Source organism: Enhydra lutris, unplaced genomic scaffold (genome assembly GCF_002288905.1).
Source record: "Enhydra lutris kenyoni isolate GAN:26980312 unplaced genomic scaffold, ASM228890v2 scaffoldscaffold28, whole genome shotgun sequence".
NCBI classification, from domain to species: Eukaryota; Metazoa; Chordata; class Mammalia; order Carnivora; family Mustelidae; genus Enhydra; species Enhydra lutris.
This window is the reverse complement of record NW_019154112.1, coordinates 24,053,793-24,080,775: the sequence shown is the minus strand read 5'-3', so window position 1 is coordinate 24,080,775 and position 26,983 is coordinate 24,053,793. Positions and strand designations below refer to the sequence as shown.

Sequence of the window (26,983 nt, the reverse complement as noted above, 5' to 3'; positions counted from 1 at the left end):
CATTTTAGAGCTCTTCATTGTTTTTTGCTTTTGGTGGGATTCATTTGCCTTTTCACTTAGCTGGTGCTCTTTCAGCTGTACTGTCCATCAGACGTTACTGGCCTTGAGAAATACGGAGACATGTGAACTACAGTGTATGATCATTAGGACTTAACTCTTGACCTTAATTAGTGCTTTAGGAAAAAGAAAAAAACAGTTTTAATGGAGGTATATTTATTTTTATTCAGGAATAAAACTGAAAGTTCGACAGTTCCCTCTAATAACAGACTGTTTTCACTTCTTTTTCGCTGGCCTCATGGGTTGCCAGTCATGTTTGTTTTAATGTTGTTTTGCCGGTTTTTTGGCCCATGGTATTTCTGATTTGATTTCACAGCAGTGAACAGATTTAGGTGCCAGGAAACAAGGACATATTTTATACTGTGTGTGTGTGTGTGGTGTTTTTTGGTGTTCTTTTTCTTTTTACACAGGTACATAAGATTCTTCCCTGATGGCCTCGTGATGGTGTTGACAACCCCCGAGGAGCCCCAGTCCATTGTTCCTCGCTTAAGAACTAGGAATACTAGGTAGTATTTTTCTGTAGTTGTCTGTCCAGTTCACATTTTCTGTGGTTACTTGCAGGTTAATGTAATCCAGTCCTTCCTTAACTTCGTACTGGCTGATGAAAACAGAACTCCACAGGGGCCCTTAGGAAAAACACTGGTGCCTGGGCCTCTCTGCCTAGGGAGTGTGCTTCAGTAGGTCTTAGAACCCTTGCAAACTAGGTTTACTCACATCCTAGCTGATTCTTCTCGGGCAAGTTGAGTAACCGCTGTTAGAACACATTACTTCCTAGATTACTTAAATACATCTAACAACTAATTAATAGACTTGGACTTAAATTGTACTTTTTAATTTTTAGAACTGATGCAATTCTATTGGGTCATTATCGCTTATCACAAGATACAGACAATCAGACCAAAGTATTTGCTGTGATAACCAAGAAAAAAGAAGAGGTGAGTATGTGATTGGAATTAAAGGTCCTCTGTTTATTTCAGTACTCTACTTACTCAAGCATTCTTGATTAGAAAGGATAAGAAAATACTGTTTCATAATGTATACTGTTACACAAAATGTATGTTGACTTTAAACATCTCTCTGAAGAGAGCTGGAGGGTTTTCTGAAATGTGGGGGAGTTTTTAAATTGGATCAGCTTGTTTTTCTCTAAGTGATTTCTTTTTCTGGTCTAGGTTTTTTACATTAGAAAATGTAAAGCCAAAATGTGCTACGAAATAACTAGTAAAATTATACCTGAATATGTTTTTTAGCTATCCCTATTTTGAATCATAAGGGATTTCCTTTCTAAGTTAGCTTATATAGATAATTTTTTCTCAAGGATGTTCTTACAGAGAATTTCAATTTCTACTGGAAATAAGCTAAAGTAAGATAATTTCCTTCTTCCTGTTCTTACAAAAGGAAAAAAAATGCCAAGCAAATATTGTTGAATTATTACATACCAGAATATTTTTAACTCTAACACATTGAGGGCCTATTTTTTTTCCACAACTTTTCTTGTATGTGTTTTTCAATCCCGGTTTTAAAAATGGGTACGAAAGGAGTCAGTTGTGACGTAGTTGGAATAAATACTTGCCCAATGCTTTTTTTTTTTTTTTTTAAGATTTTATTTATTTATTTGACAGAGATCACAAGTAGGCAGAGAGGCAGGCAGAGAGAGAGGGGGAAGCAGGCTCTCTTCTGAGCAGAGAGCCGGATGTGGTGCTCGATTCCAGGACCCTGAGATCATGACATGACCCGAAGGCAAAGGCTTAACCCACTGAGCCACCCAGGCGCCCCTTGCCTAATACTTTTATAATTAATATGGTTTTCAGATGTTTTCCTTGTATCAGATTCTCCTCTCTTCCCTGGCATCATGTGTTAGTTAGGGCAGGGTTTCATTGGAGTCCCTTCACCTTGTGGCCGCTGGTGGCTGGCTTCTCTGCCTGCCTCAGGTAGGCTCTGGGGATCTGGGGCAGCTGTCTAAGGAGTAGAGGTAGCTGCTGTGGCTGTGGCTTTGGCCATGAGTTTCCTGAGGTCAGAACTGGGGAGTTGTGAGGCCCTTGTTTAGGTCTTATCTTATAAAAGAGTATAGGAACTCCTATGTTGAGTACCAGTTATCTCTTCAGAATATGGTAACCGTGAAACCGTGGATAGTGTTGGCATTCTTGTGTTGTTAGCACCAGTATTTGCAAAAGCGTGATTCTAATGAACCTTGTCCACATCTGTTTCTTCATTGACTCTTTTACTGTTACTGCAAAAGGTAAGTTTCTGCTCCATGCTGCTTCTGCATCTTTCACCAGTTCATCACTTTGCCTCTTTAAAAGTTCCCGTGTTTTCAGTAGAAGGAAATACTAGGCTTACATGGAAAAGACAGAAGTTTTCATTTCCAACTCTGCAACTGCTGTGTAATTTTGGTTAACTTGTTTGACCTCCTGGGGTCTTCATTCTTTTAGCCATGAAATAGCAGTGTACAGTCATACTTAACACTTGGGGTGGTTGTGTTGAGTAACTGAGCCAATGAAGGAGAGAAAACCTTATTTTTAGAGTGCTTACCATTTTTCAGGGCACTCAGCCACCTTCTCATTTGATACCCAAGACCCCCCCTACTGTGTGCAGAGAAGATATTACTTTTACTTTACCCTTGCATGATAGGTGCCTGTCATAGTTTTATGTATCACTGAGTTTTATGTATCATGATAGCTCACACACTTTTTCTTTTATAGAAACCTCTTGACTACAAATACAGATATTTCCGTCGCGTCCCCGTACAAGAAGCAGATCAGAGTTTTCATGTGGGGCTCCAGCTGTGTTCCAGTGGCCACCAGCGGTTCAACAAACTCATCTGGATCCATCATTCTTGTCACGTCACGTACAGGTAGGTGAATGTAGTACAGATGCCAAAGCTGCACAATAATATCAGGCTCAGCAAACTCTCTGATTCGAAAGCCCTCAGGGTTAACGTTCTGTTATGAAACCACTTTATGTTCTGTGACATTACAGAAGAGTATTACATGGCCCCTGTAGACGCCCCCAGAGTTTGCTGTGCTCTAGGTAGAGAGCTCTCGGTGTGATAGTGACACCACAGAGACGGCCCTGGCCAATGACCATCTTTTCCAGAGAAGTCTGTCAGGCACGCAGAAGAGTGGGGCATGAGGTGGTGCTCTCCCCAGTGGCCGTGGGAATAGGCAGGGGAACGGGTGCCACCACTTTGGAATTAGAATGGTACTGTCACCTTTACGCTGTCCGTGTGTGTTATCCTCATTGACTTAAGGCACTTTTAAAACCTCAAATCTTTTTTCTTCTCCAGTGCTTCACTCTTACCATTTTTTTTTAAGCTTTTATTTCCAGTTGGTTTACCCTCTGGGATTATACACTGATTTTAATAAAATTGTAGCAAGGAGGGCAAGTCTTCTAAAAGCTCCCTATTTAAAGCTTTTTGTGTTCGGATTTACCTGTAAGGAGTAATTAAGGAACCCAACAATGTGTGTGAGAAAGTACAGAAGTAAATGAACCATCAATTTGTGTGGATAGTGAGGTTTGCTATTGTCAGGTTTGAAAGAATATTGGTGTGTGATTGATGGCTCTTGCTTCCAAAATGGAATCCAGAATTCTTGGAGACAGATTTTGAGGTCGCCTTCTATTAACCTACTTCACAACCTTAGCCACAGGGTTGAAAATTTTCTGTGGCTTATTTCCATGCTTTCCCCACTCATATGAAAGGTCCTGAGAACTGAGAAAGCATTTTTCTTTTTTTTTTCTTTCTTACCCAGCAGTCCTATATCTCCTTTTTGTTCCTCTCAGTAAACCATGCAGTGGAATATTCTGTTTTCTTCTCATAGAAAGAAATCAAACCCAGCAGAGTACCAAATAAATAGAAAGCATCTTGTTTTAGGAGAAAAAAGGACATTTTTATAGGTGTCATTTGTAACTGCTAATGCTCACATTGACTTCCTTACTCTATGTATAAAGTTACTTGAATTTTCTTCCTTTTTATTTATCCCTTTGGGGGACAAAAATGAAAGGCTGTAGTAGTATTACTTAGTAGTATACAGTAGTATTACTGTCTGCTTCCCTCCCTCCCCCACTGGGATGATGCTGTTGATCATGCAAATACTAAGTCACTAAATTCTATTTTAGGATTATAATTCTTCTTAAATTACATTTTAACAAGATCCTTAAAACGTCTGTAGTGTTTTACTTATTAGCATTCCTAAGGAATCTTTTCAAAGGACGTAATAAAAAATATCACATTTTTTTAAAAGATTTTATTTGAGAGAGGGGTAGAGAGCAGAGGTAGGCAGAGGGAGAGGGACAAGCAGAATCCCCTCTGAGCAGCTTAATTACCAAACAGTAAAAACAACATAAATCTCCAACAGAAGGGGAATTATTGGGATACCTCGGTGGCACAATTGGTTAAGCGTCTGCCTGCAGCTCAGGTCATGATCCTGGGATTGAGCCCCACATCAGGCTCCTCATTCAGCAGGGATTCTTTTCTCTCTCTTCCTCTGCCCCTCCTCCTGCTTGTGCTTAGGCTCTTCAAATAAAATCTTTTTTAAAAAGGAGGGAATTATTAAGGAAATTGTGGTACAGGCAGACAGTGAAAATTTATTTGTTATTAAATAAATTATTATTAAATTATTATTAAATACTTCTCAAGAGTAATAATGTAGGAAAATGCGTATGTCAGAATGCTAAGTGAAAAGCAGGATTACTGATAGTAATATGTTACTGATAGTAATTACTGATAGTAAACACAGATACCCACCTCCTTGCTCAGCGAAGAGATAATCAAGAACAACTTTGGCTAGAGAGTCCAAGGGTCTTTGTGGTGCTGCTTTGCTTTAGCAGCAGATTTTGCAGTAATTTTGAGAATTGGTCAGAGCCTCATTTCTATGTATCCCTAACTAAGGAAATTGGGACCTCTGAAAAGGAGTGAATCTGAATCTGAATGGTTTTTTAATTCAACAACATAAATTTAGGAGATTCGACCAATGATGATTTGTTAATTTTGCTTGTGAAAAGTTAGAAGCACAGTTAGATTATCTCCTAGCCTGGAATAAAAAATTGTTTTAAATTCCAGAGGTTATACTCCTCCCACGCAGTGGCCTGGAAGATACAGATGAGGGTGTTTTCTTTCCAGGCCAATGCCAGAGTGAAGGAGAGGGAAAGAGAAAGGGCTTACATTTAGTCAGTGTATGAAGTCCATCTGTCATCCGGGGTGGAAGAAGATTGCCTCGAAGTCGGCTACTTCGGCTCATCGCTTTGATGTATGGAGGTCTCTAGCATCTGTACAGGACCAGGTGTCGACTGGAGCCTTTTCTGTGTGATGTGTACCCAGGGCTTCAGTGTCAGTGGTCAGGAGCACCTGGAAAGGTCCTTTTCCAGTGGGGCTGGAGGGTGGTTTTCCCCTGGCACTGTTTATACAGTCACCAAACTCTAGGCTGTGATCAACAGGTTTCTTTGAATTGGGATCCAGGAAAGCTTCTTGAATCTGTGGATGACAGGCTTGAGCATAAGACATTAGAGACTTAGAGTAGCTGGTCACACGAGCATGAGACGCCAAGGGATCAGAAGGTTGTGTATTGATAGAATTCCAAGAAGCTTGTAAGGTTTTTGTTGAGGCTCATGTGATTTGGAAATATACCCCAAGTGGGAAACACAGTTTTAAGTCTTTTTTTTTTTTTTTGGTTGGTTTTTCCTATGAGGACATCAGTCTTACAGTAGGGGAAATCTCAGCCCATCTAGAAGACATACATAAAAGAGTAAGAAGCTAGGAGAGCCTGGGTGGCTCAGTCGGTTAAGCCACTGCTTTCAGGTCAGGTCATGATCCCAAGGTGCTGGGATTGAGTCCCGCATCGGGCTCCTTGTTTAGTGGGGAGCCTGCTTCTCTCTCTGCCTCTGCCTGCAGCTCTGCCTGCTTGTGCACTCTCTCTTCTCTCTCTCTCTGACAAATAAATAAAATCTTAAAAAAAAAAAAAAAAGAATAAGAACCTATTGATCACTCATCCATACTAAGTGGCAGTGGAATGAGGTCCAGCTGCAAGTGTTCAGAGGATCCAGAGGGCAGACGTTGGAGGCCTCTGGGAACAAAATTAGGTTATGGGGGTGGGGCATGGTGAGTGGCGGTGACCAAACAGGTCAGACATTTAATGGTGGAGTGTTTTTGTATTTTCATAAAAGTCTATCAATGTCTGTTTATAATTTGAGTCTTTGTCAGTGTGCTGTGGTGGGTGAAGGAATGCACAAATTAAAATGTAGAACTTGTCAGGGAGCCAGGAAGAACCGGGCCATCCTGGGTTTCCGTAGGTGTGTGTTCAATTTTCAGTCAGTGCTCACTCATTTCACTGTCTTCAGTTTAGAAGCAGGCTGTTGGCAAGTTTGCTGATGGGGGGCCATGTTTGTGGACACAGGGTGGACTTTAGCCACTTGTGCCACAGAGAAGGCTTAGTATTCACTTAACAGCGAATAAGCCTCATTAGTTTAACAAGTCCTTTGGAAGTTTGTCAGAATTTTTTAAAAAGGTTTTAAAGCACTTGCCTTAAAAGTAGGATCATCGATTGTTATGAAACTGTAGTCTTATCAAAAGCAGACCAAAGGGGCGCCTGGGTGGCTCAGTGGGTTAAAGCCTCTGCCTTCGGCTCAGGTCATGATCCTAGGGTCCTGGGATCGAGCCCCGCATCGGGCTCTCTGCTTGCCAGGGAGCCTGCTTCCTCCTCTCTCTCCCTCCCTCTTTGTTTCTTGTTGTCTCTTTCTGCCAAAAAAAAAAAAAAAAAACAGACCAAAGTTCAAGAAAACTTTGTGTTTTTTTTAAGAGAAAACTAAATTCTAATTTTGTACCATCTTTCTTTGTATTGAAACTCTTTTTTTTTTTTTTTAAAGATTTTATTTATTATTTATTTGACAGAGATCGCAGGTAGGCAGAGAGGCAGGCAGAGAGAGAGAGAGGAGGAATCAGGCTCCCCGCCGAGCAGAGAGCCCCATGTGGGGCTCGATCCCAGGACCCTGAGATCATGACCTGAGCCGAAGGCAGAGGTTTTAACCCACTGAGCCACCCAGGTGCCCCGAAACTCATTTTTTAAAAAATATATTTTAATCTTACCCTGTCTGACCACACATTAAATTCCTTTTTAAAGATTTGTTTCCATAAACCTTTTACAACCTCTTTTCTGCATCCCGATTTTGTCTTTTTTTTTTTTCCTTTAACAACCAGCTTTATTTTAGGACAAACTTATTTTCTTTATCCTTAGTGAAAAAGTATATCCCTTTTTCTCATACTTTATTTTATGAAAAACATATCCTGCTTTCCTGGCATACAAAGATATTAGAATTCTTAACTCTTAAAAACCTTAATTTTTAGGGGTGCCTGGGTGGCTCAGTGGGTTAAAGCCTCTGCCTTTGGCTCAGGTCATGATCCTAGGGTCCTTGGTCTCTGCTCAGCTGGGAGCCTGCTTCCCTTCCTCTCTCTCTGCCTGCCTCTCTTATTTGTAATCTGTCTGTCAAATAAATAAATAAAATCTTAAAAAAAAAAAAACCCTTAATTTCTAATGAAAACTAAGAAGTGAGCAATTTTGAACTGTTAAACTAGCGTTTTTTTAAAAGCTCACTTACTTAGGAATACATTTTAAAATTTCTTGAAGCATGCGCTGTTTTGTATGTTTCAGTGTAGCATTAGCATTTTTAAATGTTTTAGATTCTCTGTAATATGAAGCCAAAAGTAGATAAACCTATGTTTATTAATGTTTTAGTACTTTATCTTATGAAATGATTTAGATATTTAATGCATTTAATTTAATTCATCATTTAACCTAACTCAGTTTAAGGTTTTAGGTTATTAAAAAAAGTTTGGGAAAACTAAGTAGACATATATTGCCAAAAATCTCATTTATAAACTTTTGTCTTGCTTAGCTTTATTTGTCCTGAATTATGTTTAGATTACTACAAACACTTTGTCTAAAGTGTTAGACAAAGTCAGCCATTCTCCTAAGCTATTATTTTTTGTGTGTATACATCTTAGAGAACGTGAATTTATATGGCTAGTAAACTCAGGTAGAATAAGTTTAATGTTTAATGTTGATAACTAAAACCATGTCTTTTAATTAAACCATCAGCCATAATCTAGCTTTTATATCATATGTTTTCTTGGATCACATGCACTTAACCATTTGGGTTAGTTTCTGACTTTATTATGATTTTCAGAATGTTCATCCAATACAGGCACTTGCCTTCAAACCCATAAATAGAGCTTTTATAAATTTGTTTTAGCAATACCATAATTGGAAAGTACCACATAACTAACACACATGTATAAACACATGTGAACAGGTTGGCTCAGAGACCTTATTGCTGGTTTTGAAAATCTGCCCTAAAATAAAGATTTATCAAAGTCGGATGTGAGTTTTTTTTCCTGGTAGGTTGAATGTGTTGAGGTTACCTGGCTACATGGGTAAAGGTTTTCTTTATATACATCAAGTTCCAAATGACTTTGCCCATTTTGTTTTTTCTTGATAAGAATCATCTCCTTAAGTTTGTATTTTAAAGAGATGGACTAAGAAATTCTTGGAGAAGACCAGGTAGAACATTCAGCATTTAGATTTAAAAAGCACAGGAAAAAATGCAGGCTCCTTCTACAAGAAATTTGGTTTCCAAAGGCCAGTAATGTACAAGCTGTCTGAGGTGAGCAGGGGACATTTTGGGATTGGTAAAGGAATAGGGGAATTTTTTTTTTTTTTTTTTTAGTTTTTTTAAATTTTATTTATTTTATTTTTGTGTGCTATCTCTTCGACTAATCTGTGTACATACTTTAAACTCCTTGGGGGGGGTCATTCGCTTTCCAGTGCTGTAGAATCTTTTTTTTTTTTTTTAATTTTTTAATTCTTCTGGCCCTGATTAGTTGAGAATAAATAAAAGCCCTTAGTAATATACAGAAGATAGGACTCAAGATAGGACTGGAGAGCTGCATTGCTGGTTTGTAAAGACGTGTAACACAAGGACGACGGCTTTCAGTTCAGTCCAGAGAACTGGATTGTCGAACTTACATGGCATCAGAGCTTGCTGCAATTGTCCAACTGTAGTATCCTCAGTTTGCTTTTTTCCCCTCTGGGTATGTCGTTCTAACTTTACGTATTTTTGGCAGTATTGAATAGATTCTGTTGGGTAAAAAAGATGGATCAGCAAGGAGGGTACAGAGGATATCAACTTTCCCAAATCTAGAATCACTCACCATGATGGCCAAAAGACAGAACCAACAACCTGCCTATCCCAAGCAGGCAGAAAGCCAAGCCCAGTTGTGCAAAACCAGATAAACAGGAAAGACAGTAGCTGTCCCTGGGAGAGAAGGGCTCACTAACCAGTGGGCCTGGATTTAGAAGGCAAGGACAGTGTAATTGTATTTTCTGTTTGACTCGGCGGGCAGAGATTTGGAACGGCAGACTCTGGTCAGAATTTTCACCTTTTGCTGGCTTCTGCCAGTTTGTCCAGGATCCCCTCGGCACGATCTGGTATCTGCTGGTCTCCCCTTGACTGTCTAAGGAATGATGTAGCAGCAGTTTATCAGAAAATCCCTCAGCTTTGTCAGCTCTGGCCGGGGCTCATATGAGGCCCCTGCTTAGAAGGCAGATAACAGGGCGTCTGTAAGGCCCTTAACTTGGCAGAATTTTGTTGATGTTTATGTAGTCTTTTAAAATTCAGATGAGAACGAGTACTCAGTCTTACAGTCTTGTTATAGATACCTACGTTTTTCTCTTTTTAATTTTTAACTTTTTGGCCATAAAACCTTTCAATGAAACTGTTTTTGGAATTTTGAAACCTTTTGGAGGTGTCTGCATGCCACATGAAATGGGTATCCCATTCTGTTCAATTGGGAACCTGTGCTTTCAGGTCTCGTTCTTAAATGATCTTACCTAATTGGAACCTTCCACGTAACAGCCATTGTACTTCTAGGTCATGATCTTCTGAGGGCTCCAGCAGGTTGGTAGGACGCTAGTCACAGAGTCAACCCACATCAGCCTATTTTGGGACCTGGTGGTTACCAAGCCGAGTTCCTCAGGACACAAAACAAGCTTAGGAAGATTTCATCATTTTTGCTAGATATCTGAAACTTCTGGGACTGTAGTTCTTAGACATGAAATAAGCAGGTGTGCCAAAAGGCGGCACACTTGGCCCTTCAGAATTTAGGGATCCTCTGAGCTAAACGAACACCTGAAAGGGATGTGCTATGGGGCTGGGGGTGGAGCGTGTTTCGCAGAGTACCTCGTGCCTGGGAAGTTTCTGGAGATTGGTAGGTGACCTACTGCCAGGCTAACCTGTTTCACGATCAACTTACCCCATCCCAGCAGTCTTCTTGAGGTTTTGAGCACTTGTAACAGGCCTTAAATGCTCGACCTATCCCCACCAATTCTTGTGGATTTTTGGCCTCCAAGATCCCCACTAGCAATAGGCTGTACAAGCCATCCTGCCTTGTAAAGGGACACCACGTAGCTGGGGAGCCTGAGTGTCAGCAATGATGACAAAGAACCCATAACTGAGAGGAACTTACCCATGGCCCTCAGAATGGTGAGAAAGAGTGAACTCCAAAGGTTCACAGGTACCACGCCTATGTTTTCTCATCCCCAGGCGCTGCCACCAAATCTGTTAAATGACAAAAATTCAACCAAGTAAATTTTAATTGTCTTATTGGCTTTATTAAACAAGTCCTGAATTGGGCAGCATCCCATAAAGGGTACAGAGGGGAGCTCAGAGGAGTTGCACAAACTTGGAAGGTTTTTATAAAAGGAGGGTAGGGGCAGGAAGGATTGTTCCAGACAGTGCTGCTTTCCCTCAGAGGGAGGAGCAGGGAGTCGTACCATGCAGGCTACCTCATCTTCCTTCGCGGGTAGAGAGAGCCCATGTGGCAGACGCATGGGCGCCCATCAGAAGATTCCCGACTGATTTGAGACTGCATTTAAATTAGGTATTGGGCCCTGGTTTGGGAACTCGGTCTAAGTGACACAATTTTGGGCCTGTGGTTTTCTCTTATCATGCTGCTATCATTTTTAGTTTACTGAGATGAACTCAAAATAAAGAAGACTAAAGTGTAAGATAAGCTCTCCCCTATAAATATGTAAGGATTTTAAATAAGTTGAAATTTCCTTGTAACTGGTAATTTTGTGCTTTCTTTCCAGATCAACTGGTGAGACTGCAGTTACTGCTTTTGAGATTGACAAGATGTACACCCCCTTGTTCTTCGCCAGAGTGAGGAGCTACACTGCTTTCTCAGAGAGGCCTCTGTAGGGCCTCACATCCAGTCCTCTGTCACTGTTGCATGAATAAAAGTATATAGAGCAAAAGAGCACCTAAGTTATAAATGTACATATATATATATATGGAATTGGAACTTATTTTACATTGTTAGAGTTCTTTTAAGAAGAGTATAAATTGATTATTTTTTTTATTTAAAAGGGATAGTTGATACTTGGGGTATTTTGTTTTGAAATTAAGAAGTTGAGATTATAAGTTGTTCAGGCACATTTATGTTGTGAAAAATCTTCAGATGAGCTTTAAATCATGTCCTTTTTCAAGAGGATTTCTGAGCAGAATTCTGTCCCACAAGTCTCCTTCCGCCTGACTGTCCTGGTATTTAATTGCTTCAGGGGAGGGCTCCCCTGGGTCAGCATTTCTCTCACGCATGACATAGTGTCTTTGCATTTAAAGGCTCAAAATGTGAAAACTTGTTCTGAATTTGTTTGAGACTGTTTGACCAATAAAAATAATAAACATTTCTTTCAACAAAATGCCTTTGGATGGCCTTCCTTACATGTCAGAGTCATAAACAGCCCTGTGGTAGCCAGCAAAAGCTTAGGAACCTGCCTCTTTTCCATCCGTGGTCTCTGCAGCTGCAGACTGTAGATCTGCACACTCCAGCCGAGAGCCTTTCAACAAACTTAGCTGGGCATCTCTGTTCCTCAAAGAACACAGCAGACGATCACGTCAACCCAGTCCCTGAGTGTGCTGTGTTGCCTCCCTAGTGACGATGCCACTGCTGTGTGGTCTCAGAGTTGGTGCCGGGCAGCCCTCACCCAGAGTCCGCTCTCTCCTTGGTGATTCAAACACAGCTAGAGTCAAAGACGCACACACTTACAGAAATCAGCAGCTGCAGCCACAGCTGCTTTCAAGTTCATGTGGACATTAAAAGATGCCTCCTAAGTTCCTGCAATTCGATATGGGAAGGGTCTTTTAAAAAACTAATGCATGTTATGTTTAAGGTGAAAACCAAACATGCAGAGTGTGTTTGAAAAGAAGAGACGACTACTTCAGCTGAATTTTTGTAGTCATCTGAGAAATGGTGTTTCCCTCAAGATAGGCTTTTTGCTTTCCTCCCTGTTTCTAAGGTAAAGTGGCTCTTCATGTGACCAGTAGTTTTGATAATGCAAGTTAAAAGGACATTTGATTAGGACCTTGTCAAATACAGCTAGAAAAGAATTTCCTAAGGAGAGTAGGAATCGAAGATTTTCTTGTTTGGCCACCATGCCTGGATTAATCAAGACCTGCTGCAGACAGCCAGTGGGTACCAAGTTCAAAGCTTTCCTTGTGCCCGCTAAAGCAACTTTTACATCTTCAGCTTGAAGCTGAAAATAGTATTTTTTAAATTGTTTTCTGTACAGATTTTTAAATTTTATTTTTAAATATTAATTTTAGAGTGCAGGGGAAAGGGTCAGAGGGAGAGAGAAAATCAAGCTGACTCAGAGCTGAGTGCAGACCTTGATGGGGGGGGGGGGGTCTCTATCTCATGACCCTGATCATGGCCTGAGCCGAAACCAAGTCAGACGCTTAACTGACCGAACCTTGCAGGTGCCTGCCCAGCACATTCAGACTGTTAATACAAAAGCAATATACATTTATTTTGAGAATATTAGAATATACAGAAAATCAAAAAATACCCGAAGACACACCCAAAGATAACTAACCAGAAGGAATTTTTGCCGTGTAGCCTTTTTCTACTGTTCTTTGCAAATCCTGCCACAGAAGCCTTTCAACTTCAGGAATGTCCTTCCTTTGCTCTATTTGGACATTACAGAAGCCAGCAAGTACCAGGGGAAGCTGACAGAGCAGTAGGTACAGTCACTCCTAAAAAATCCATGAAACATTTTCGAGAACTTGCATTTCAGCTCCTGCCTGTTCCGCTGTCCTCATGGGGACTCTGGCCTAAGCACTAATCCTGGAGTCAGCTTCTCTTGCTGCTGCATTTCCTCCACAAACCCCCTTCTCACACCTTGGTGGAGGGCAAGGTAGGAGGGCTCAGGGCTGTTGGGGGCTCTCCCTCCCCGAGACTAGACAGATACTGGTGGCAACCAGCACTAACGCTCTACCTACTTCGCCAGCACCCCGTGTGCTTCTCCCTCCCCCCCATTCCCCTGCCTGCCAAAAGTGACTCCTGCCATGGGGAGAGGGAGACAACTCAATCTGCCAGTGCGCCCCAGTTCCAGAGGCAGAGCCTCTTAGCTGGCTGTGCAGGGAGCAAGCCCACTGCTCGGTGCTCTGGTAACTGCACCAGCAAGATTAATCTGGTCTGACTGCCGGCTCTGCCCATCAGTGTGAGCCTCTGTGGAGCACAGGGAGAAAGCGCTGCCCTTCCTAGGGCCCACAGCAACAGCAGAAAGGCTGATTTACACACCTCACCTGACTGCCGATCCCATCCACCTACAAGCCCCAAACTGGTATCAGGCCCCTCAACGGTGCAGGGTCCAAACCCAGTGCCGTGTGCCCACAGCACGCATAGCAGGTCATTGCTGCTGACTAGGGGAAGGCAAACACAGCTCAGCCACACAGTAGAACACATGCAGGCTCCACAGGGACACTCCTGGAGCAGCTGATTCTGGGGCCCAGGGGGCACTGCATTCCAGGATACCACAGGACACAAGGCCAGTACTTTCAAGACCAGGGACGTAGCTGACCTCTCTATTCCACAGAAACAAACACAGAGACTAAGACAAAGTGAAGACACAGAGGAATATGTCCCAAATGGAAGCATAGAAAAATCACAGCAAAAATGAAACAGAGAAGCACTATGCCTGATTTAAAAAAAAAAAAAAAAAAAAAAAAAAAATTCAAAGTAATGTAGCACCTGGGTGACTCAGCCACTTAACCATCTGCCTTTGGTTCAGGTCATGATCTCTGGTCCTGGGCTCGAGCCCTGTTTTGGGCTTCCTGCTCAACAGGGAATCTGTTCTCTCTCTCTCTCTCTCTCCCTCCCCCTCTACCCCTCCCCACCACTCATTCTCTCTCTCCCTCTCAAAAAAACCTAAAAAAAAAAAAAAAATCAAAGTAATGGTCATAAAGATACTCACTAGACTTGAAAAAAGAATGGATAGGGGCACATGGGTGGCTCAGTTGGTTAAGCATCCGACTCTTGATCTCAGCTCAGGTCTTGATCTCAAGGTGCTGAGTTGGGCTCCATGCCAGGCCTGGAGTTTACTTAAAAAGAAAGAACTTAATGAGATAGGAAATATAAAAAAGAACAAGAGGTAAGGAATTCAATAACCTAAATAGAAACTATACTAAAGGGAAAGAGCAGCAGATTAGAAGATGCAGAAGAACAGACCAGTGATCCAGAAGACAGTAAGGAAAGCAACTAAGCCAAACAGAAAAAAATAAAAAGAATAAAAAATGAGAATAGGTTAAGGGAACTCACCAACGGCATCAACCCTAATAACATTTGCATTATAGGGATCCCAGAAGAAGAAAAAAGAGAGAAAGGGGGCAGGAAATTTACTTGAAGAGGGGCTCCTGGGTGGCTCAGTTGGTTAAGCATCTGCCTTTGACTCAGGTCATGATCCTGGAGTCCTGGGATTGAGCCCTGCATCGGGCTCCCTGCTCTCCTTCTCTCTCTGCCCATCCTCATCACTTGTGCTCTATCTCTCTCCCTCAAAAAAAACAAAAACAAAATTTACTTGAAGAAATAAAAGCAAATTTACTTGAAGAAATAACTGAAAACCTCCCTAAATGTGGGGAAGGAAACAGACATCCAGGTCTAGGAAGTGCAGAGAGCCCCTTACAGGATGAACCCAGGAGTTCCACACCAAGACACATAATAATTTAAGTGGCAAAAAGTAATGATAAAGAATTTCAAAAGCAACAGGAAAAGAAAAGAAAAAAAGATATACAAGAAAAAACCCTGTAAAGCTATCAGCTTTTTTTTTTTTTTCCTCAGCAGAAACTTTTAATGTATCATGCCAATCCCTTCTGGCCTACAAAGTGCTGAAATGGAAAAAGGCTATAACCAAGAATACTCTAGCCAGCAGGTCATCACTTAGAACAGGAGTGGTAAAGAACTTCCCAGACAAACAGAAGTTAAAGGAATACATCATCACTAAAACATCCTGATAAGAAACATTAAAGGGAATTCTTTGACTGGAAAGAAAAGGCCCTAACCAGAACAAAATTAAAAGGAAACATTTCACTGATAAAAACAAGCATATAGTAAAGGTAGCAGATAAATCACTTGAAAAGCCAGTATGGAGGTTAAAACAAAGACTAGTAAAATCAATTATTTCTACAACATTCATTCAAGGGATACACAAAATAGAAATGTAGAAAATGATATCATACACATAAAAAGTAGGGGGGGATAAAAATTTAATACCTTTAGAGTGTGCTTGAACTTAAGAGATCATCAACTTAATATAAAATTGCTGTACACATGAGACATTAGATATGAATGAAAAGAGAACCACAAATCAAACCATGTAATGGATACACACACACACAAAAGAAAAAGGAATTCAAGCATAACACTAAAAAAAGCCAACAAACTATAAGAGAGCAAGAGAAGAAGAAAGTAACAGAAAATACCTACAAAACAACCAACACAATGAACAAAATGGCAATAAGTACATAGTTATTAATAATTTAAATGTCAAAGGACTAAATGCTCCAATCAAAATGACTGCATGGAAAAAAAAAAAAAAAAAAGACCCATCTACATGTTGCCTATAAGAGATTCACTTCAGACCTAAAGATACATACAGACAAGAGAAAGCATGGAAAGAGATTTGGCATCCAAGTGGAAGTGGGTCGGGGGTAGGAGTCAATGTAGCAATACTTAGATCAGAAAAAGTTACTTTGAAATGGGAACTGTAACGAGAGACAAAGAAGGGCATTACTACATAATGATAAAGAGATCAGTTCAACAAGAAGATATAACAATTGTAAATATCTATGCACCCAGCATTGGAGAACCTAAGTACATAAAAGAAATGTTAACAGACATAAAGGGAGAAACTGACAGTAATACAAAAATAGTAGGGGATTTTTAACAACCTACTTACTTCCATGGATATATCATCCAGACAGAAAATCAATAAAGAAACATGTCTTTGAAGGGCACATTAGACCAGAGGGCCTTAACAGAGATATATACAGAATATTCCATCTAAACCAAATAGAATACCAATTCTTTTCAAGTGCACATGAAACATTCTCCAGAGTAGGTCACATGTTGGGCCACAAAACATGTCTTAATAAATTCAAGAAGATTAAAATCCTATGCATCTTTTCACACAATATAATGAATCACAAGGGAAAAAAAAACAAGCACAAATATATGGAGGCTGAACAACATGCTACTAAACAACCAATGATCAATGAAGAAATCAAAGAGGAAATTTAAAAATAGCTGGTGAAAAATGAAAACGGAAACACAACAGTCCAAAATCTTTGGGACACAGTGAAAGCAGTTCTAAGAGGAAAATTTATACTGATACAAGCCTGCCTCAAGAAACAAGAAAAACCTTAATCTAACCTCACACCTAAAGGAATAAGAAAAGGGAGAACAAACAAAACCCAAGGTTAGTAGAAGGAAAGAAGTAATAAAGTTCAGAGCAGAAACATTTGAAATAGAGACAAGCAAATAAACACAAAACCAAAAGAAACAATCAATGAAACCAAGAGCCAGCTCTTTGAAAAGATAAACGAAATTGATAAACCTTTAGCCATATTCATCAAGAAGAAAAAAAAGGGAAGAGGACACAAATAAAATCAGAAATGAAAGAGGGGAGGTAAAAACTGACAGAAATACAAAGAATTAAGAGATGACACTGAAAAATTATATGCCAACAAATTGGACAACCTAGAAGAAATGGATGAATTCCTAGAAGCATTTAATCTTCCAAAACGGAATCAGGAAGAAACAAAAAATCTGAACAGACTGGTTACTAGTAAAGAAACTGAATGGGTTATCAAAAATTCCCCAACAACAACAACAACAAAATCCAGGACCAAATGGATCCACAAATGAATTCTCCTAAACATTTAAAGGAGAGTTAACGTATATTCTCCTCAAACAATTACACACACACACACACACACACACACACACACACACACACACACTAGAAGGAAGGAAAGCTTCCAAATACATTCTGTGAAGCCAGCATTACTCTGATACCAAAGCAAAAAACACTAAAAAAGAAGAAGAAGAAGAAAAAGAAGAGAACTACAAACCAATATCCCTAATGAACATAGATGCAAAAATCCTCAGCAAAATATTAGCAAACCACAATCAGCAATATATTAAAAGGGTATCTTGCATCATGAGCAAGTGGAATTTATTCTGGGCATGCAAAGATGGTTCAATGATCTCAAATCAATCATCATGCTACACCACAACAACAAAACCAAGGATGAAAATCCTAGGATCAACTCAATAGATGCAGAACAAGACTCTAACAAAATTCACCTCTGTTCATCATAAAAACTCTCGATCAAGTAAGTTTAGAGGGAACACACCTCAACATAATAAAGGCCACATATAACAAACCCACGGCTAACATCATACTCAACAGTGAAAACTGAGAGCTTTTCCTCTAAGACCAGGAACAAGACAAGGATGTTCACTCTCACTGCTTTCATCCACGGCAATCAGACAAGAAAAAGAAATGAGGCATCCAAATTGGCAAGAAGAAGTAGAACTGTCACTGTTTGCAGATGACACAATACTATACACAGAAAATCTAGGCTCCATCATAAAACTATTAGAATAAATGAATTCAGTAATTCAGGCTAAGCCTCTGCTTTTGGCTCAGGTCATGATCTCAGGGTCCTGGGATCGAGCCCCACATCGGGCTCTCCACTCAGTGGGGAGCCAGCTTCCCTCCCCGCTGCCTGCCTCTCTGTCTACTTGTGATCTCTCTCTCTCTGTCAAATGAATAAAAAAAATCTTTAAAATTAATACACAGAAATTGGTTGTGTTTTCATATACTAATAATGAAGTAGCAGAAGCAGAATTTATGAAAACACTTTCATTTACAATTGTACCCCAAAGAATAAAATATCTAGGAATAAATTTAACTAAGGAAGTAAAAGACCTGTATTCTGAAAACCATAAAGCCCTGGTGAAAGAAACTGAAGATGATACAAACAAATGGAAAGACAGCCCATGCTAATGGATTGGAAGAGTTAATATTGTCAGAATGTCCATACCAGCCAAAGCAATCTACAGATTCAATGCAATCCCAATCAAAATACCAACAGCATTTTTCACAGAACCAAAGCAAACAGTCCTAAAATTCATATGGAATCACCAAAGATCCCAAATAGCCAAAGTGATCTTGAGAAAGAAGAACAAAGCTGAAAGTTTCACAACTCTAGATTTCAAGATATACTACAAAGCTGTAGTGATCAAAACAATATTGAACCAGCACAATAGCAGACACACAGACCAGTGAAACAGAATACAGAGTCCAGGGGTAAAAAAACCTATATAGTCAATGAATCTATGAGAAAAGAGGCAAGAATTTACAATGGGGAAAAAGACAGTCTTTTCAATAAATGGTGCTGGGAAAACTGGATAGCTACATGCAAAAAAATGAAACTGGACTACATTCTCACAGCACACACAAAAATAAAGTCTAACGCATTAAAGACCTTAATGTGAGAGGCGCCCGGATGGCTCAGTCAGTTGAGCATCTGCCTTTCGTTCAGGTCATGATCCTGGATGTCCTGATCCATCGAGCCACATGTCGGGCTCTCTGCTCAGTGCGGAGCCTGCTTCTCCCTTTGCCTCTGCCTGCCATACTACCCTGCTTGTGTTCTCTCCCTCCTTTCTCTGTCAAATAAATAAAATCTTAAAAAAAAAAAAGACCTTTCTTCCTAGAAGAAAACAGGCAGTAATTTCTTTGACATCAGCCTTAGCAGTATTATTCTAGATACATCTCCTTAAACAAGGGGACCAAAAGGAAAAATAAACTATTGAAATTACATCAAACTGAAAAGCTTATGGGGCGCCTGGGTGGCTCAGTGGATTAAAGCCTCTGCCTTCAGCTCAGGTCATAATCCCAGGGTCCTGGGATCGAGTCCCACATCGGGCTCTCTGCTTCACAGGGAGCCTGCTTCCCTTCCTCTATCTCTGCCTGCCTCTCTTGCCTACTTGTGATCTCTGTATGTCGAATGAATAAATAAATAAAATCTAAAAATAAATAAATAAATAAATAAATAAAAACTAAAAGCTTTTGCACAACAAAGGAATCCATCAGCAAAACCAAAAGGCAACCCACTGAGTGGGAGAAGAGCTATGCAAATGGTATATCCAATAAGAGGTTCATATCCAAAATACATAAAGAACTTCTATAACTCAACACCAAAAAAGCAAATAATCCTATTAGACAATAGGCAGAGGACCTGAATAGACAGTTTTCCAAAGAAGACATCCAGATGGCCAACAGACATAAGAAAAGATGCTCAATGTCACTCATCATCAGAGAAATGCAAATCAAAACTACCATGGGATAGCACCTTACACCTGTCAGAATGGCTGGAATCAAAAAGATAAGAAACAACAAGTGTTGGTGAGGATGTGGAGAAAAAAGGAACACTTGTGCTCTGTTGGTGGGAATGTAAATTGGTACACCACCGTGGAAAACAGCATGGAGGTTTCTCAAAGAGTTAACAATAGAAATACCATATGATCCAGTGATTTCACCCCTGAGTATTTACCCAAAGAAAACAAAAATGCTAATTAGAAAAGATATACACCTGTAGATTGCGGTATTATTTTTGACAGTCAAGACATGGAAGCAACCCATGTCTGTCAGTGGATGAATGGATAAGGAAGAAATGGTATATACCTATGATGGAATATTACTCAGCTGCAAAATGGAATGGCTTTTGTCATTTGCCACAACACAGATAAACATGAGGGTATTGTGCTAAGAGAAATAAGTCAGAGAAAGAAAAATACCAAGTGATTTCACTCATATTTAGAATCTAATAAACAATACAAATGAACAACAAAAAACCCAAACCAACTAACCAACCAAGAGACTCTTAAATACAGAGAACAGGGGTGCCTGGGTGGCTCAGTCATTAAGTGTCTGCCTTTGGCTCAGGTCATGATCCTGGGGTCCTGGGATCGAGCCCTGCATTGGGCTCCCTGCTCAGTGGGGAGCCTGCTTCTCCCTCTGCTGCTCCCCCTGCTTGTGTTTTCTTTCACTCTCTCTCCCGCTGTCAAAGTGAATAAATAAAACCTTTTTAAAAAAATACAGAGAACAAACTGATGATTACCAGTGGGGAGGTGGATGGAGGGATGGGAAAAATAAACATAGGGGTTAAGAGGTATAAACTTCCAGTTATAAATAATTCATGGAGATGAAAAGTACAGCACTGGGAATATAGCCAGTAACGTTATAAGGGTATCACATGGTGACAGATGGTGACTACGCTTACCATGGTGAGCACGGAGTATAGAACTGCTGAATCAGTGTTGTACTCCTGAAATGAATACATCAGTGTATATCAATTATACTTCAATAAAAAACTGGAATTCGGGCCCCTGGGTGGCTCAGTTGGTTAAGCGACTGCCTTCGGCCCAGGTCACGATCCTTGAGTCCCAGGATCGAGTCCCCCATCCGGCTCCCAGCTCCACGGGGAGTCTGCTTCTCCCTCTGACCTTCTCCCCCTCTCATGCTCTCTCTCACTCTCTCTCTCTTAAATAAAGAAAATCTTTAAAAAAATAAAATAAAATAAAAATTAAAAACTGGAATTCTGTTGCACACACTTTGTAGGTATGTTTTCTTTACATAATTGTACCACGTACATCATTTCAATATATTCTCTTTTTTCTTAAGTAGGCTCCATGCCCAGCGTGGAGCCCAATGTGTGGCTTGGACACATGACCCTGCAATCAAGACCTCAGCAGAGATCAAGGGTCAGCTACCCAGGTGCCCCTCAATATATATCTTACTGACTACATAGTCCAACTTTAATCTCTTTTTTAGACATTTCTGTTTTCTAACTTTGCTGTGGTTAAATCTTAACATACATTATCATTCATCATTTCCTTAGGATGTTTCCAAGAAGCAGAAATGCTGAATCAAAGGGTGAATGTTTTTAAACATCTTAACCATTTCTTGTTAAATAAGACATGCAGTATAAAAAAATCTGCAAAACAGGTGAGCAGAAAAGAAAAAAACATGAATTACCTGTAGGAACCTCACCCAACAAAATCCACTATTTACCTTTTGGTGTTAATTGTTCTGGCCTCTGATATATATGTGAGATTTTTCTCACTCCTGCAGTGAAACACTTCCAGTTCTGTCTCCTTTAGCAGATGGTCTCATGCTCTGAATCGCACAACCTAGCCAGTCATTTCCCTGGTGGTGGATGCTATTGGCAACAGCTCTAGGTAACTTGACTATGATGCCAATAAATATATGAACTAGGGCTCCCTGGGGCTTCTGAGGCTACAACGTCTAACTGGGATCAGAAGCAGAAGCTGGGACAGCAGGACTGCTTAGTCTCACACTGGACATTCATCAGTCAGGTGACCAGTTATGAGGGCCACCTATATCCAAAAAGGGATTTCCATCTCTGGTTATATATGGTGAATGACACCTTTACATTATCTCCACTCTTCTCTGCGATCCTGCTAAAATGGCAGTAAATCCCCAAAGACAAGGAGAACAGGAGAGGCACCATCAATGGACAAGAGAGGGTAGAATTTGGGAAGTAGACAGCAGAGGGACAAGTGACATCGTGGTTTTGAGCCTGGGTTCTGGGTGGAAGTGCCAGATCCCTGACTCTGTGACCTTGAGCAAGTCACTTAAACTCTCCATGTCCCAAGAGTGGAGAGGAAGAAATGACACATTCCTTGTTAATCGCTTAGAACAATGCTTGATGGAATTGCTGCTTCATCAACAACAGCTATTGCACATACTCTCATGACTGCTGCTGTTCTGTAGAGACTTGAGACCTCGGCTGGAAGTAGGGGAGGCTGAAGAGAACAAATAACTCAACTGAACTCCAGCTGGAGGCAGGGCACCACACTGAAATGGTAAGACCTGGCAAGAAGGATTCCCAATTAGCCTCCAGAACTCCAACTGCCAGGCTGATACCTATCAGGCAGGAATGTGGAGACTTCCTCTCTGAGAAAATAGCCTCTCCAAATAAAGACCTCTAGATGCTGACACTGAGGTACCTCAACAAACTAGGCTCATCTCTCACTACTCAGTCAACACCCGTCCCCCACCGCTCCTCCCCTCCCCCCCAGACAGAGGTTCCAGTCAGCATTCAGTGTCTCATTCCTGAATATCAATGGGCAAGCCAGGAAGGCCAGACATGGGAGGGGAAAGTCTCTAACACAAAAGATATAGAAGGATGAATACCCAGCTTTTTCCTCAAGGTAGATGGGACTGGAGGAGATTATGCTGAGTGAAAGAAGTCAAGAAGAGAAAGTCAATTATCATATGGTTTCACTTATGTGAGGGACATAAGGAATAGCATGGAGAACATTAGGAGAAGGAAGGAAAAAATGAAGGGGGAGAAATCAGAGGGGAGACAAACCATGAGAGACTACAGATTCTGGAAACAGATGGAGGGTTTTAAGGGTGGGGGGTAGGGGGATGGGTGAGCCCAGAGATGGGTATTATGGAGGGCACATATTGCACAGAGCACCCGGTTATATGCAAACAGTGAATCATGGAACACTGCACCAAAAACTAATGATGTACTGTATGCTGACTAACATAAAATAATTTTTAAAAGTAAAGAAAAAAAAAAAGGAAGGAAACTTACAGAGAAAAAGAACAAGAATTACAGAGAAACAGGAAAGGACAGATAGTAGGAGAAAAATTTAAGAACAAACCAACATTATACATCTCTAGAGAGATGAAAGAAGAAATACAACCAGGGAAACAAGAACAAGAGATGACAAAAAGAAACCAACCACTGGAAGATAGCTCTTTGGAATACTACAAATATGAGAGCTAATTTTTTTTTTTTTTAATTCAGAGGAAACATAGGATGTCAAAGCTAGAATTTATCTTAGAAATCATTTACTGATCAACCATCCCAGTGCAGAGGTGAGGAAATGAGGACCTGGAATGGTGAACTGGTTTGCCAAAGGCGATAAAACTAGAGCCTCAAAAATTACAGGAGGGAACTCATACCAAGGGCTTGGCAGTAGGAAGCATTCCATAAATTTGTGTCTTAATAACATTCATTAAGAGTTTATTATTTCTAAATGACACCTTGACAGAGCTGTTTAAACATTTTAAGAGCTTAAATGTGTTATGTATGGGGAATAAGCTTTGGTTTATAAGGAATATAAACCAATTGTGTATGTTCACAATTCATAAGCATTATTGTCCCCACTTTAAAAGTTAAAATAACCCTGGTGTTAAGAGAGCTTACTTACACGTGTGTAAGCTTACCCTAGTTACTGAGAGTGGGGCAAGGCTGACTCCGTGGCAGAGCCAAGGGTCCACTTCTAAAGAGGTCACATCAGAACTCCAACATTCTAGAATTCCTACTGGAGCTGAACCAATGACTTAGACCAGCATCGCCTAGTTCAAATTTAAACTACATAAATTAAATATTTTAAATTTTCTGGAGCAACACTAACAAAAAAAAAAAAGTAAGAGGAGATGAAATTAATTTCAATAATAGACTTTAATTCAATGGATCCAAGACAGTTATCATTTGAACATGTAATATAAAAATATTAATGTGATTTTTTTTACACTCATTCTTAATTTCTGAAATCTGCAATATAATTTACATTTACAGCACATCTCAGTTCACATGATCTGTACCTCAGATGCTGAAGAGCCCCATGAGGCAGGTGGCTACAGTGATGGACAGGCACGTCCCCAACCAGTGAGAGCAAGAGAATGATGTGGGCTAAGCTCAACCCTCACAGCTTCTTAACCAGTGTAACTGGCTACAGGGATCACTGAGCCAATCATGGAGCTAACGGGATTCCCTCTTAACCTGAGGCTCAGCCCCTCTGTAATACACTCCCCCACTCCACCAGAACATAGCCCTGGTCTGTGTTTCCTAAATACCCCATATTACCGCTCTCCTAGCAGTTACTGATGTGGTGTCGTGGAGCGCACGTGGAGTTACTGATGTGGGTTCGTGGAGAAAGAATTCTTGAGACATCTTACGGTACAAGAAAGTGCCTTTATTATAGCACAGGCATAAGACCCCTGGGGGGCAATCAGTTGCACTTAGGATTGTGAGGAGCAACTGATTACACGCCACCCACCCCCCAAACTCAAAAGTATATAGATAATGTAAGTCTCTAAAGGGATTTCCACATGTGAAAGAATATTTATAGGATCCTGGAGATCTGGCTATTATTGTCAAGACAAGGTTGCTTTTAGTCTCTAGCAAAACATTAACATGAAGGCAGACACGAGTTCCTTGAGGAATGTCATGCTCTGCAGGTCTTGTGTATTTACCAGTGGGCTGAAAACTGTGAGGTAATTTAATTTTAGCTGCATTTCTCTTGCCTTTGTTCTCCTCATCATCCTCCCCCACCCCCTGAACAATTTTGACCCTTCAATCTTTAAGGTTGCTGAGGCTGGAAGGTTTTTATCTTCTGTAACTTCTTCCTGCTGAAGAGGGGAACAGCAATGTCCCTACCTACAAGTCAACATTGGTCAGTTGGGGAATTTATACAGAGGAGTTACCAAAGTCAGAGGCAGCCGAATCCAAGGTAGACAAACCCATGCAAATCTCTTCAAGTAGAAAAGATAATCGGTCAGCTTGAAGTAACGGCAGTTGGAAGGGTCTCCCCAGGGAGACCAGGTGAGGAGACACTGGAAAAAAACAACAAAAGAAAATGGATATTGTTATGGGAAAAAGAAGCCCAATAAAAAGACCTTTGATAGTTGATCAAGATCCTCCTCCAGTCCAGGAGTTTAGCCAATCATTAAAGGAGAGGGAGGGATCGTGTAAAGTGCTAATTTGAGTATTCATATCTTTTAGCAATCCTGTTACCTTTCTGTGATGAACTGGAATATATACACAATATTCCATTTTAATAACAGGGTTGGTATCGCTTTGTGCAGCTGTTAAATACCAAAGGCCATTTGATTTTGTAGAAGTGCTTTGAGCCTCTGTGTAACTTCAGCATTAGGTAAGGAAATACTGCTTTGTGAATCATTTAGTGCTTTTATAGTGCTTTCGGTAAGGGATTCCATATGTCAAATGACATCCTCCAGTTCCATCGAGGGAACAAAGATGGATGTTAAATGATCATACCAGTGAAATAGTGATTGTGTCTATCATTGTTTTAAATTTGGAAGATTAGCCAGAGTAGTGATGGTTTTGATAACGCGCCCATGAATCCAAGCAAAACCCAAGGTACAATGACACGTGCATCCCAGAGGAAACCAGGGCCATGGGTTAGAGCCAGGTAACTTGGAGCCAGCCATCTAATTCTGGGTTGCCTTGCCTAGCCAGTAGCAAACTAATCGGTAACCTGGAGTACAATGGCTTGAGAGCATCTTCTAGCGATAGCCATCCCAAATGCTGTCCAGGTATCATATGTATGATTTCTTTGTAGTCAGCATAAAACTGCCTTTTGATTGCATTGTCCAGAAGTTGGTGTGAACCATAAATAATCATCCCAGATTTGGTATATACCATCATAGGTATATTGAGAAGCAGGGTTTTGTAATCTAAGCACTCATTGACAGACACTAATTTGTAGGCTTGTGAATTCAGTTAAAACCTTAATAGTTTGAGGGGCGCTTGAGTGGCTCAGCGGGTTAAGCCTCTGCCTTTGGCTTTGGCTTAGGTCATGATCTCAGGGTCCTGGGATTGAGCCCTGCATCGGGCTCTCTGCTCAGCAGGGAGCCTGATTCCCCCTTTCCTTCTGCCTGCCTCTCTGCCTACTTGTGATCTCTGTCAAATAAATAAATAAAATCTTAAAAAAAAAAAAAAACCTTAATAGTTTGAGGGTATCAAAAAGTCTGGCTATTACCTGGAAAGTTCCAAGTCATACTGATCATGGGCCAAGAAGAAACACTTTTTTAACGTGATAGAATTATCACAATATATGCTGGTGTTAGGATTATGTATCATATCTAAAATATAAGTGTATAAGGAGTGCCAGTCAGCACCTTGTAAAGGAGAAACATACCAGGGTAACTTGAATGTACTTGACATGGGCACAAGTCCACACAGCCAACAAATTGTTTGATTTTGAAGTTCAGCATAATGTTGTGCCCATTGTAGAAAGGCACTGTCTCTTAATGTTGGTGAACAAAGAACAAAAAGAAAATATACAACCTTCATAGTCGTTTGAAGAGGAGTTTCAAATCTTCTAAAGGTTCACAGGAGTAAGAAGGCATGGTAGTTTGTTCACTGGTTTCCTATGAAGGAAGTACAGGTTTTATTTTAGATCCAAGAGTCCAAGAAGAGTGTCCCCCTAATTTTCCTGCAGTAGAAGTACATAATATGACCCGACATCAACTCTTCTATTTTAGATATAAGTCCCCCACTGCGCTTGACTTCCAATCTTGGAAAGAAGCCGTGTCTCCAGGGCTGGCATGGGCTGGGCTTTCAGTTATAGTTCAGTCAGGTTTGGGGAGCATGTCATCAGCATATTTGTTAAGTAACTTAGGAATTAAACCAGCCTCAAATGAGTCATTACATAAAGTGTTATGATCTTTATCTTATCACAGGTCCACTG

At 40.5% G+C, this 26,983-nt stretch overlaps 1 protein-coding gene across 2 annotated transcripts in view; it reads left to right on the top strand.

Annotated features, from left to right (window-relative positions):
* Positions 1-11,796, top strand: part of LOC111152281 (F-box protein 9) — a 41,266-nt gene extending 29,470 nt beyond the window's left edge. For both annotated transcript variants that reach the window (XM_022510751.1, XM_022510750.1), the window contains 4 exons: positions 468-563; positions 899-992; positions 2,757-2,908; positions 11,193-11,796. In XM_022510751.1, the coding sequence (XP_022366459.1) occupies positions 468-563; positions 899-992; positions 2,757-2,908; positions 11,193-11,301 (451 nt within the window). In that variant the 3' untranslated portion in view covers positions 11,302-11,796. The remainder of the gene's footprint in view (positions 1-467; positions 564-898; positions 993-2,756; positions 2,909-11,192) is intronic.
* The last annotated feature ends 15,187 nt before the right edge of the window (positions 11,797-26,983 follow it).